Genomic DNA, 13,130 nt, shown 5'->3' with positions numbered 1-13,130 from the left:
GTGTAAACAGCCACACTCTACAAACCTGTTATGAAATATTAGGTTTACTTAGGAGAGCTGCCAATCTTCTCAGGTGTGGACGTCCCAGCAGATTCAGCCCAAGGTCAGAGCGTGAAGCTCAGAGCAATGACCAAACACCCAAGAGCTCCATCTCAGACTCCACAGGCCTCAGTTAGCAGGTTAAAGGTCATGACACTGAACCAGTATGGCTGTTTGGAAGGGTTGAAGGAGAAAGCCTCTTCTCTCTAAAAACAAGATGCTAGCAGGACTTCTGGACCAGAGTCCCCTGGACAGATGAGACCAACGTAGAGATGTTTGACCATAATGGACAGAACCATGTTTGGAGGAAACCAAACACAGCAGATGAGTACAAACATCTCATATCAACAGTAAAGCTCGGTGGTGGAGGGCTGATGATGTGGGCTTGTTTTACACCTTGGAGTCGTTGAGTGGACCATGAACTCCTCTTTCAAGAGTCAAATATGACAAACTGGGTCAACAGGAAAATGATCCCACACAGCAGCAGCTAATCTATAACGGACCGGCTGAAAAACCAAAGAACCAAGGCGTGACAGAGGTCCGGTCCGGTCCGAGAGAGCTGTGTGAAGGCGAGAAATGTTAAATATTAACGAGCTGGTGGATTTGTCCTTTTTTCCCCTTTAGTATTTCAAATGTTTTCTGGCGTGAAGGACGACTCACAAGTGATCTATAGTTGAGACACCGAACATGTTTGTGATAATGTCTGACCTCTGCTGTCCTATCCACTGAAACAAGTCCTCTACAGAGACTGCTGCGCCCCAGCCGAGCCTTTATTGATACCCTGAGTAGATCTGGCTTGATGGTAGAAGCTTCTTTTAAAAAACAGCAGAGAGGGAGAAACGTAAATGAGATTGTAGTGATAAATCAGCCCCCAAGAGAGCTTCTTGTTTCAGCCGTCTCTCTTAAATAAAGAAAAACACCGAAAACGTCTTGCATCAGGAGTAGAGTCCAGGCTCTGGTTTCAGCTCGACTTTCCTGCCTGACATGATAATTATGATACCTAACCGGCCACGTCCTGTCAGTCCGCTCAAACACGGGAAGAGGTGCATGAAAAATGAACGGCAGGTTGCGGGATGCTTGATGAATGAACGCAGGAAGTGCTCGTTCACTAACCCTGGTGTGTGGCCAAGACTGAAGACGGACCACAAAGGCCCCCTTTGTACTGCAGCTCTCCTCTCTGTGGGGGCTGCACTAATCTGCTATTAATAAAAAACAAAAAGAAAATCTTTGAGAAACAAGCAGGATGGGACGGAAAGAGCCGAGGCTGCAGGGACCTGCGGTGATGTAAGAGGGACGCCTGCAGCAAATAACCGCCGGCCCAGATGGACACACTGGACCTCTTTATTGTCACCTGCCAACACTTTCCAGCCAGGACCATCATGTAAGTCAGTGCAGTTTCTATGGAGACATCTGCAAGTGTTTGAGATTTATTGTGCAGGTAATAAAAGTGTCAGCGAGCTGCAGTACCCGGGTGAAATTGCCCTCGAAGCTGTGAATGTCCAGCTGAGGCCTCTGGGCGTAGACATAGGCGCTGATGGAGAAGAGGTCCTGTAGCCAGAAGACACCAGAGAAAACATTTTAAACATCTAAAGTCAAAGGGTAAAACATTCTTAAAATTGGCTACATTTAATCTATTGTGTTCATTATTTTACTGTAAATTCAGAACTAAAAGCCACTCAGGATGTGTTTCAGTTTTCTCTCCAAACGGGAAATTATTTTATTCCTGCCTCAGATTATTTGTTTTGCTGATTAATAAAACAGAAAGTTTAAAACATTTAAGAAGAAACAAAGTCGTCCCATATTAGCTTGTGCTGGAAATGCAGATTTCTACATGACAAACATCTCAGAAGGTTCTCCTCACCCAGGGGCCGCCTCACCTTCTGGATACATTGCAGCTGGGCTTTGAATAGGCCACCATCACATTAAAAAAACTGTGTTACACATAATTAAACCAATATTGTGTGTGTGCTTGTAGTCTAAAGTTGTGGTAATTTGATGAGAAATATATACAAAACATTTCACTCCTCACATTATGTGAACACCTGAACTCCCTCATCTGCATTGGGTCGTTCGGCTCTGCAGAGGCCTGGTAACGAGCCATAATTTGGAGAAGGGATGCATCTAAAAGCTGCAGGATATTAGCTCTTCAGGTCTGGACTTAGACACCTCTGATCTAGAGCTTCTTCTCTCAGCTCAGATGATCTTTACCACCACAGACCAGAGCAACGTCCTCATTACTGCAAACCACATAGAAGGATGACTTCTTAACCATCTTTGGATCCTTCAAATATTTTATCTGTGCAACATTGTTTTTAAATATGAGGTCAAAGGTTGTGTTTGCAGGTCGTTTAATAAAACTGAAGGAGAGCGTTTAGGTGCATCATTCAGGATCTCAGAAGTGCTCATTTAGGCTCGTATTCTGAAAAACATCTGCATTGTCTGAAGAGAGACGTACTGATCCAACGCTTCCTGGCCGATACCGATTTACGGTTTTCTTTGAGGACAATTCAGTTTTATTTACATCCTGTAAGACAGGAGGAACAGATGACTGGCGCTGGAGAATTAAACTGAAGATAAAGGCTCCAAAGCATGTGATCTGATTTTATCAAATCATATACTAGGTGTTTAGAGACAGAAACTGGTAGGAGGTCCAAGTTCTGTTGCATTTCATAAATCAGTGTTAACCTGCTGAATCCCTCTGATCTCTGGGTGAAAGACGGGGCTCCTGTAGTACAGAGAGACGGTCATCTTTAAATTCCAAGCATTAAATTATTCAGGCGAGCGTGAAGCCCTAAGCCATGTTCTACCAGCGAGAACATGAGCAGAGCGGTCCAAGAGCAGCTGGAAGATTATTTTCCTCCACTCCCACTGGAGGCTCATGTTCATTCTGAGGTTTTAGAGACAAACTGAGTGGGTCACTGTAGAACCACCCAGAATCTGCCACAGAAAACCCGACAATGGATGGTTGATCAGGATGGAGGCCGATAAATGAAACCTGCAGCTCAGACCAGAACGTTTTTGAACCCCACTGATCACATTAACACTGAGGTTCATTTCTCCCACACCCATGACTTCGGGACAGTGTGGAGAAGGTCTTTCTCATCAGCTTCATTTTATCTGCTCATTATCATTAACTTCTGCACTTCACTGCAATGCAACCCCCAAAACGCCGCTTCCGCAGTTTTCCCACAGGAATGCTCACATTCCTTCTCCCATCACTCCAAGCAGAACAGGCGTCATCTTTGTCCCAGTCCAGCAGCTGTACCCTCCTCTTCTTCGCCCAGGCTTTAGAATGTGGTTTTCTGTCGTCTATATGGTGAAAAATGCTGGACACCCCTGGAGAAGATCTGGTCCTGAAGGCAGCAGATGTAAAATCTCTGCTGGACTTTTCTGCATCAATCCTGCATCAAAGAAGAGGAAATGATCCAGAACCATGATGCAACCTCCTACCAACACAGAGCCAGGCTGCAGGCTGGATGATCCGTTTCCAACCAACATCTGGAGAACTGGTCCATCTGCTCCATGTTCCCACTGTGTGATGGTCCATCCCAGAGAAGCTGACGCCTCCTCTGAGGTTTACATCAGGTCTGTGAAAGTGATCCTTGCTCCATGAAGTTCTACCAGCTGGTGATAAATGAAGGTTCTGGATGTAGAGCTGTGAGATGGATCTGAAATTCCTTGAATGGTATTCTGCTCCTTACAGGGAGAATGATACAAATCCCCTCCATCTGTTCTCTGAAGAAACTTTATTTAAAACCTAACTTGTTTCTGTGGGAGCTTTTTTTTTTATGGGCTGCAACCTGAAAAGCAGGATTTAATCGGCAGACACGACCGTCTCCAATAACCTGCTGGAAATGTCACCTAAATCTGAAGTGTTTTAATGGAGCAGCAGTCAGGTTCACATTGATCTCCGTACCCCGACTGCAGGGAGGCGCTGTGTGCAGCAAACAGCGACTTTCAGCTTCCAGTCGGTTTCTCCATCCAGCTGATCCGTCCTGATGAAACACGCCCCTGTGGAAAAAAGCAAACTGCTGTTAACACTTCAGTTTTATTCCGGTTAGGCACAGCATTATGACCACTTGCCTAACAGTGTGTTGGACACCATTTAGATATCAAAACGGCACCAGACCTCTGAAGGTGTACTGAGATGTTGGCAGCAGATCCTTTAGTTCTGGTAAGCTGAAAAGATCTGAAAAGGTTTATTTTAAATCTGAAGACGGTGAAGGTTGTGCATTAATCAGTAGTGTGTCGTCCTGCAGTGTCACAGATGCACCACACACCCAACCAAAGGTGACCTCTGATGAAAGGTCAAGATGTGTCAGAAATCTTTGGGAAAATCACGTAGAGCGACTGCTGCTGTGGCTGACGGCCAGCCAGGAGCGCCTCTAGGGTCGTCTCATTTCCTCATCTTCCTCTTCCTCTCCTCTTTTCAGTGTCAGGCTCTAATAATATCAGCATGAACACCTGAAACTAGCCATCCATTCATCGTTGGACCTTTCTGACATGATTCTCACACAGCCTGGTATCTTCTATCACAGGGGACAGGTTCGGGTTCAGCATGATCTTTGACATCCCAGAGAGATGCTCACACTGCTCACTTTTTCTACTACCAACACATGAACTTTGAGGAACAAATATTCACTTCCTGCTAGTTCCTTCCTGCATTTCCAGCTCTTTCTCTCAGTCATCAACAAGCCTCTAAAGGAGCTACAGCAGCAGAGTGCTGGAGGCATCTGCCCGGCATTGATCTGAGGTAATAATACGGATGGAACAGCTGATGGATGGGAGCCTCTAAGGGACAGGCAGGGCAGAGGGCATCTGTAAACGCTCCCTGTGGTTTTCAGCATGATGGAGGATGATCCATGTCGTCTCTGTGCTGCAGAGGCAGCTCAGCCCCTCGCAGTCAAACAGAGATGAGATCTGAGACGCTGAAGAGCACGATGGGTTTTCAGGGGGACAAAGACGTTGACGCCTCGCTGTGGAGAATATCGACACATCAGAGATTGATGGAAATGATGTCCTCCGAACATTTCCTCTGGAAAAAGGATGAGCTCATTGATTTATTGTAATCTGGATCATCAGTCACAGGAACAATGTGAGAGGAATCTTCTGAGTGGCAGGTTTGATCTGAGGAGCTCAAAGGACTGAAAGAGAAGTGATGTTTTCATGACAGGAGATACAGAGAGGACCCGTCTACGTTCAGGTGGCTTTAACTGGTTATTGCATGATTAATCTGACACTTTCTGTTTGTGCTGTTCGTTCCAACACAACCTGTTGGACACAAACCCAGTTTGGATACTGACCCGTTTTCTCCGACGTCCTCAGGAAAATCATGTCAGCAGGAATCCTCTGGTTCTACAAAAAGAGTTCAAAACCTAAGTCAGAAACAGAAAACCTGGAGTCCAGCTGTTAATCTGAGCTAAATTCATGATGATGTTTAACAAGTTCTGGGTTTGTAGCTTTAACTGTAAACCGCTGCTGCTGCTCTAATAATTATCAGAATATCTGTAAATACTTGAACATCATGTGTTGAAATCAATCCTAGTAAATCCGGTCTGAATGAATTCCCTATCATATGAGTCGGATCTAGTCAACCTGGTTGTGCGGAGAAGTTCTGAGCAGTCAGTGTCTTCCCTGCAGCAGCAGAACTTCTCACAGAGGAGTCAGGCTAAAAGATGCTCAAAGCAGGAGCCAATCAGGGGAGACTTTACACTGGGGGTGTCCAAAGTGTGGCCTGGGGACCATCTGTGGCCATTGGAATAAGTTGGTGGGGCCCCTGACCGCAGATCCAGAATGGTAGGAATTGGCCCCCCACCAAATGGAGCTGATGCAGACATTTTTAGGATGATATGACACATTTATATCTTCTTGAATGGAAAATCTTAGGAACAGCACCTTTGTTTTTTAGCCTTTTCAGAAAATATTTGACCCAAAAAGTTGGGAAGCAGTTCACCCTCTTTTTAAAAAGGCAAATGTTTGAAACCTTCAGTAATTTGCTGTTTCCTACTTTGTTTCAATAAAGTAATTCTTGTTTAATGAACAAAGTTCCAATAAAATTATTTTATTAAGAACAATAATGGCCCTTAGATTAACATTTATCTGAACATTAATCATGAAACTGCACTAAAAAATAAACTGAATTTTGCTAAATCTACAGGATAAAAAAAATACTCCTCTATAAGAATTCTTCCCTGATTCCCAAACCAACGATCACCTTGAGAACTTCATGTCGCAGGTAAGATACTGACTGCTCGATAACAAAAAAACATTTTTTGAAAATAGAAGAAGAGAAAGTTTCTGCAGACAGAGGAAGTGGTTCAGGCTTTTCAAAGAGCAGATCTTGGTTTTTGTTAAATAAAAAAAATATATATTATTATTAATATTATTATTATTATTATGAGTAGATTACATAACTACCATGTCAGCACAGATATAAACAGGTCATGTTACCTTATCAACTATTATCAGGTCTCCAACTTGTATATCTGAACTTTTCACTTGGATTTTACCTGAAAGGTAAAAAGGAAGTTTCAGAGGAACAAATATGATGAACAACAGAAAGACTGAATCGGAAGCACCTTTTAAAGAGCTGGGAAATGAATACCAGTTCAAAGAAACCATCCCATCTAACAGGTCCATTACATTAAAACATAAGTTCTGTTTCCTGTCTGGTCAGAAGATCCGACAACAGCAGTTAGACCGTTCCGATACCATAGTAGTCTAAAGAGACGCACAAAGCTCCATATTTCTTTAATAAAAACCCAAAATATTTGATTTTATTCGAAAATAAAGAAGAAGATCTCAAATCATCTACTGTCAGGCAGGGGGAAAAATGACAAATCAACTCAACAACAAGAGTCAAACCTCTGCAGAGAGTTTCTGAATCAACAAACTCTGCAAGGTCCTCAGATGAAGGTCCAAATGTTTCAGTGCTGCTAACCTCTAACTGTGAGTTTGCTGTAGAGTTGAGAGTTCATCTCTTTGTCTCGCTGATATCGCCGCGCCTCATCCACAGCCTCCCGCACCATCGTTACCGCTAACACAAAGCCCTGAGCGACGAGAGCAATAATAAGGCCCTGTTTAAATAAACATATTAATAAAACAAGACCTGCAGCTCCTTTAAAAAGATTTACATCAAAAATAATAGAACACATTCAATATTTAAACAGCAGAGAAGAACCAGAACATTTTAAACCGAGGATTCAACAATGTTGGTCCAGCACTTTAAAATCATCATCCAAACTCAACCTTAAAAACGAAGAAAAATGTTTTAGAAAAATATTCCTAGAATTTCTGAAAATAGATAAAAACATTGAAAATGAAGTAAATAGAATATATATAAGTTAGAGAAACACAAAAAGGTGTAATATAGAGAACTAGATAAATAAAATCATGCTCTACAAACCAGAGGGGCCCAGTATGTGTACAGATATCCGATTTTCAGCGATGGAACGAACTGGGAGCAGGCCACCACCAGGAAATACAGATTGAGGAAGAACTTGAACTGTTGGTAGAGAACCTGAGGAGACACAAATTCATCGGCGTAAGCAGAAACACGGTTAGAGCTGCAAGCAAGACGACATTAAACATCATTTTCAGCCACCTGGGATCTTGGTTCTGTTGATGACCCGGTTTGGTCCAAGCTTCAGCTGTAGGACAGATTGTCTCCTCTTTGAAAACCTTGACATACAGATATGTTCATGGGTTAGGGTTAGGGTTAGCCTAACCCTAACTCATTGACTGCAAGGAGCCCAGGTGCTGTTGCTGCAGAACAAGCCCAAATTATCATCCCTCCACTGCTGTGCTTTAGCAGTGCTATGAGCGGTTTGTGCTGATCTGCTGAGTTGGATTTTCTCCAGACACGGTTCTGTGCCTTATGGCCAAACATCTTTACTTTGGTCCCACAAGCTCATTTCAGAAGTCAGGGTCTCGCCAGCGCATTTCAGCGGCCCGCTACGCTGAAAGTTAGGCCCTTCGCTCGGCCCTTTGACTGACATCTGGGTATAAACGGCGTCACATCATGACAGTAAATAATAACTGCATTTAGTCATTATGAAGCATAAACGTAGCAGTTAGTAATGATCTCATGGAAGCAACTGGACCACCAGGAGTTTATTGTAATTATTACAGGAGGAGAAATTATTTCTTTCCTAATAAAGATAAACGAAACAATAACTGTCCATCCCTACTGTTTTACTCATGACCTTTAACCTGCTAACTTAGGCCTGCAGAGTCTGAGATGGAGCTCTTGGGTAAGTGATTATTTCTCTGAGCTTCACGCTCTGACTTTGGCCTGAATCTGCTGGAACGGCCACTCCTGAGAAGATTGGCACCGTCTGTGACAATTTCCTCTTGGAAATGATCTTCATTGCTGCAGAATGATGGACTTCAGATGTTTGGAGATCATCTCATAACCCTTCCCAGATTGATGGGCAGCTCTAAGGTAATTGCTGATGTCTTTCCACCTTTGAAATGCTGATCAGTTAATCAAAGGGTTTCATCTGGGGTACCTGGCTGTTAGGTTTCCTTTTTAAATATGTTTAAATCTCCATGAACACAATAAGAGTAAAATCCAGGTGAGTTTGACTCACTCAGATGTTGTTACAGGTGGTATTCCTTAAAGACTTTCCAAATGCAGCAGCACACGTTGTTCATTTGCCATCAATCAACCAGACGATGTTGGACTTCTGTTCATCTAAGGTCGAATTTTGAGTAATGTTTGCAATAATGAGAGTGAGGCGCTGCGTCAAACATTACCAACGACAATGGGATCAATGGGCGATGCTCTAAAGTTAATGAACCTTCTGACCTTTAGGGGGAAATGCATCCTGCTAAACTCAATTTGTGTGTACTTAATAATTCAAGGTAGAGGGAGAATAATAGAGCAGTTTGGTTCGCCATCCAAGAGAATATCTATGTCTCTAATTGACAGTTGACATTTAATGAACCGAGCCAAAGGCAGCTCTCTTAATCATGGACCAATTGGCTTCTTCATAAGTATCTCAGATGAATCTCTAATGTCCCCGACAGGGTAAACTTCTAATTTAGAGGCTGAAGAGTTAACATTTAGATGCATGGGAGGCCACTGGGCTTTTTATACAGGTAACATGTGAGGAACCAAGTTTCACTGAAAGAGCAGGAGTGCTGCACTATGACCAGAGACTATTTATTACGGTTACCACTACCAGTGGGTTTTAAAGGGGTCTTATTGACCTGTAATGCTGAGCCAAAACTGGCAGGGCTTCATATCATCCACCATCATAGGGACACTTCACACACAGGTCTGACTGGTCTGGACGCTCTGCAAGGTCTTTGTCCCACACGAGTCAGACATGAGTTCGAATATGAGTCCCACAAGAGTCCCGCATGAGGCCCGCATGAGTCCCGCATGAGGCCCGCAGGAGTGCCGCATGAGGCCCGCAGGAGTGCCGCATGAGGCCCGCAGGAATGCCGCATGAGGCCCGCATGAGTCCCACATGAGGCCCGCATGAGGCCAACGAGTCCCACATGAGCCCGGCATTAGGCCCGCATGATTCCCACATGAGGCCCGCATGATTCCCACATGAGGCCCGCATGAGGCCCGCATTATTCCCACGAGGCCCGCATGAGGCCCGCAGGAGTGCCGCATGAGGCCCGCAGGAATGCCGCATGAGGCCCGCATGAGTCCCACATGAGGCCCGCATGAGGCCAACGAGTCCCACATGAGCCCGGCATTAGGCCCGCATGATTCCCACATGAGGCCCGCATGATTCCCACATGAGGCCCGCATGAGTCCCGCATGAGGCCCGCATTATTCCCACGAGGCCCGCATGAGGCCCGCAGGAGTGCCGCATGAGGCCCACATGAGTCCCACATGAGGCCCGCATGAGTCCCACATGAGGCCCGCGTGACTCCCACATGAGGCCCACATGAGTCCCACATGAGTCCCACATGATTCCCACATGAGGCCCACATGAGTCCCACATGAGTCCCACATGAGGCCCGCGTGACTCCCACATGAGGCCCACATGAGTCCCACATGATTCCCACATGAGGCCCGCATGAGTCCCACATGAGGCCCGCATGATTCCCACATGAGGCCCGCATGATTTCCACATGAGGCCCGCATGATTCCCACATGAGTCCCACATGATTCCCACATGAGGCCCACATGAGTCCCACATGAGTCCCACATGAGGCCCGCATGATTCCCACATGAGGCCCACATGAGTCCCACATGATTCCCACATGAGGCCCGCATGATTCCCACATGAGGCCCGCATGAGTCCCACATGAGGCCCGCATGATTCCCACATGAGTCCCACATGAGGCCCGCATGAGTCCCGCAGGAGGCCCGCATGATGGTAAAATTAAATATATAAAATAAAAATTCATGAAAATCTTGAATGAATTATAAGTGTGTATAAAGTATAAAGTGGAAGAAAAGAAAAAGGGAAAATAAAAAAAGGTGACAAAACAAACAAACCCACCTAAATATTTTCACTTGAATTTCTTTTTTCTATTTTCTATTACTTAAAAACCAAAAACATCTCATTTTTAAATGTCAAGCTGCGAAGTTTCTCCAGTTCTTCTTCTTCTTCTAATGTCAGACAAGGAAAATCAGCCTGAAGCAACTTTTATAAGACAGACAGAAGAACTAAATGTTTATGGCCCATAGAGTCATAAACATTTAGCGGTTATTTCTGTGGAATTAATGCGACATAATAACTAAACTATAATTAATCATTTAACAGTAACCCTCAGAGTCAAATGAAGGCTTTTAAAATCACCCCATTTAGGCCCGAAACTATTTTTATTTTTTATGCAACTATTTACATTTTAGGGTGTTTTTACACCTCTAGCTCGTAAACTTTAGTTCTGATCAGTTGATGAGTTTGTTAACGTTTTCCAGAGGTTCAGTTTCTTTTTTCACACAGAAAACTCAGAGTGAATCAGAACCAGAACCAGAACGTTCAGTGCGTTTAAGTGTCAGATTGGTCCAGGAAAGTACCAACTTTGAATACAGGAAACAGATTCTGTGATCTGATTTAATCATCTCATTAGAACCCTTCTGTGTTCCGTTTCAGGCTAAAGTTCTGAGCAGCACACTGAACGGGTTTTGAGAAAGTAGCATTGAGCTTTGCAAAAAACATTTGCCGCCTTTGGTCATTAGTTCCCCCATTAGCATCCCATAATGCAACACTAACCTGGCAACAGGAAGGAGTTTGGATCAAGCTTGCATTAACACTTGGTAGCTGTGTCGGGTCAAGGTTGGATCACTTTCACAACCTAAACAAACCGCTCTAGAGTTTGTTTGGAACCGTACCAAGACCACCTCCTCCAGAAGGTCTCTGTTGTGTTGATCTAATGCCTGTGTTCATATCAACACAAACGGACCGAACCAAGAGGGAAACGAAGCGGATTTGGTTTTAAACGGGCTACATGCCTCAGGTTTAAAAAGTCCCAAAGAGCTGAACAATATGAGTCTAAAACAGCCTTTGACTGGACCTGTGTTCTGAATAAACTACTCCCATAATTCCTTGAAGTAGAAATTCAACAAACAGTCTTATAACTTGAAACACATCAGGAGCTCCTCTATAGCGTAACTATGAGAATGAGGAATTATGGGCTGCATGTGGTTCCGTGTTTAGTTAAAATTAGCAGAGAAGCCCGTTAAACTTCTCCGACTGAACTTAAGCACTGAGGAGATCCATATTTTGTGCAGAAGAAGAAAATGCGTCTCTTTTCTTGTTAAAGTGAAAACGTCTTCCTGATAAAAAAGCTCATTTGGGATGAATTTGCTCCGTCTGCTGGATGATGCGTTCCTTAAAACCTGAAGGAAAATACATCAGGAGCGTGCGCCAACAAGCCAAGGACACCCCTGAGCTCCAATATGAACACAAGAGTTCCAGTTAACTGGAAGCTGAAACTGGTTCCAGTTCTGGTTCAAAGCTGAAGAACTGATTTTTAACCCACACAAGCTCTTGGACTCATTGTATGTTAACCAACCAGTCTGACTCTGCATCTCTCCATCTCAACCCCAATAACAACATATGGAACAGTGGCAAAATAAAAACAGAAACAAATATACACGTTGTTAGAAGGTTCTAATGCGGCGCCGAACTTCAGGGAACTTGGTTCTGACTCACCCCAGGCACGAAGGTGATGATGTTGTACTTCTGGTTCTTGATGCCGTTTTTTGGGTACTTTTCTTCACATTTCTCTGGACATCCGAGCCAAACGGTCCGGGCCTTCAGCTCCTTCTTCCTCCAGCAGATATGAGCCAGACAGTCACAGCAGCTGAGGAGGACAACCAGAACATGGCTGCATGTTAACATCATCACAGGTAGGAAAACGCTGCAGGAAGGAGGAGGAGACGAGGTTAAATATAAAGGTCGATCCTCTTCATTAATTATGGGAATAAGGTAAAGATCAGATATTACGGTACTTTTAACATCTTAGTAACTTGAACTGAAATGAATAAAATTTAAATCTGAGTCTATACTCTGTTCTCTGGAAAATCAAACCTGCTCCTGAAACATAAACCTGTTGATCTGAGGTTGAAGAAGCGAGACAGCATCCTGTAGATACCGATTCCTGGCTGAGTACTAAACTAAATCACTTAAAGGATTTAGGGGCTTCCTTCTTTGGTGCTTCTAACTTGCGGAGTGCCTCAGGGGTCTTTACTCAGGCCCGTTTGATTTTTTGTTATGTTCACTTCTGTGTATTTGTTGTTTTGCAGATGATGTGATGCTTAACTTATCCTTGCCGCAGACCTCTCAATGTAACTTCTGTCAACGACTCATGTCTAAGATTAAAAACTTGATTTCTCAAACAAAAGTTGAAATCTGCAAAACTGAATCAGTTTTTTCTTCCAATGAGGTCAACTAATCCAGGCCCCTTTGCCCAAATCACAATAGAACACAATAGTAACAGTGCAGTTACTTAAACCTTCACAAACAACCCAAAAAAAGCTGTTATCAGGAATAACAAATGAGAATTTATGCTTTGTGTCATCGGAGTACAGTACCATTACTTCTTTTATTCTACACTACAGGTTTCCTGTTTATGGCTAATATCCTTGACCAGTGTTATAAACAACCACAATCAAA

At 43.8% G+C, this 13,130-nt stretch overlaps 1 protein-coding gene across 1 annotated transcript in view; it reads right to left on the bottom strand.

The window, feature by feature from the left end:
• Positions 1–13,130, bottom strand: part of atp9b (ATPase phospholipid transporting 9B) — a 47,560-nt gene that overhangs the window by 23,302 nt on the left and 11,128 nt on the right. Inside the window, exons 3-9 of the mRNA XM_047383635.1 lie at positions 12,168–12,318; positions 7,445–7,558; positions 6,980–7,088; positions 6,490–6,548; positions 5,343–5,394; positions 3,956–4,050; positions 1,507–1,587 (exon numbers count right to left, since the gene is read on the bottom strand). Coding sequence (XP_047239591.1) covers positions 1,507–1,587; positions 3,956–4,050; positions 5,343–5,394; positions 6,490–6,548; positions 6,980–7,088; positions 7,445–7,558; positions 12,168–12,318 — 661 coding nt within the window. The remainder of the gene's footprint in view (positions 1–1,506; positions 1,588–3,955; positions 4,051–5,342; positions 5,395–6,489; positions 6,549–6,979; positions 7,089–7,444; positions 7,559–12,167; positions 12,319–13,130) is intronic.

Source organism: Girardinichthys multiradiatus, chromosome 13 (genome assembly GCF_021462225.1).
Source record: "Girardinichthys multiradiatus isolate DD_20200921_A chromosome 13, DD_fGirMul_XY1, whole genome shotgun sequence".
NCBI classification, from domain to species: domain Eukaryota; kingdom Metazoa; phylum Chordata; class Actinopteri; order Cyprinodontiformes; family Goodeidae; genus Girardinichthys; species Girardinichthys multiradiatus.
Note: the sequence above shows the minus strand (reverse complement) of the source record. Positions and strands in the feature narration are given on the sequence as shown.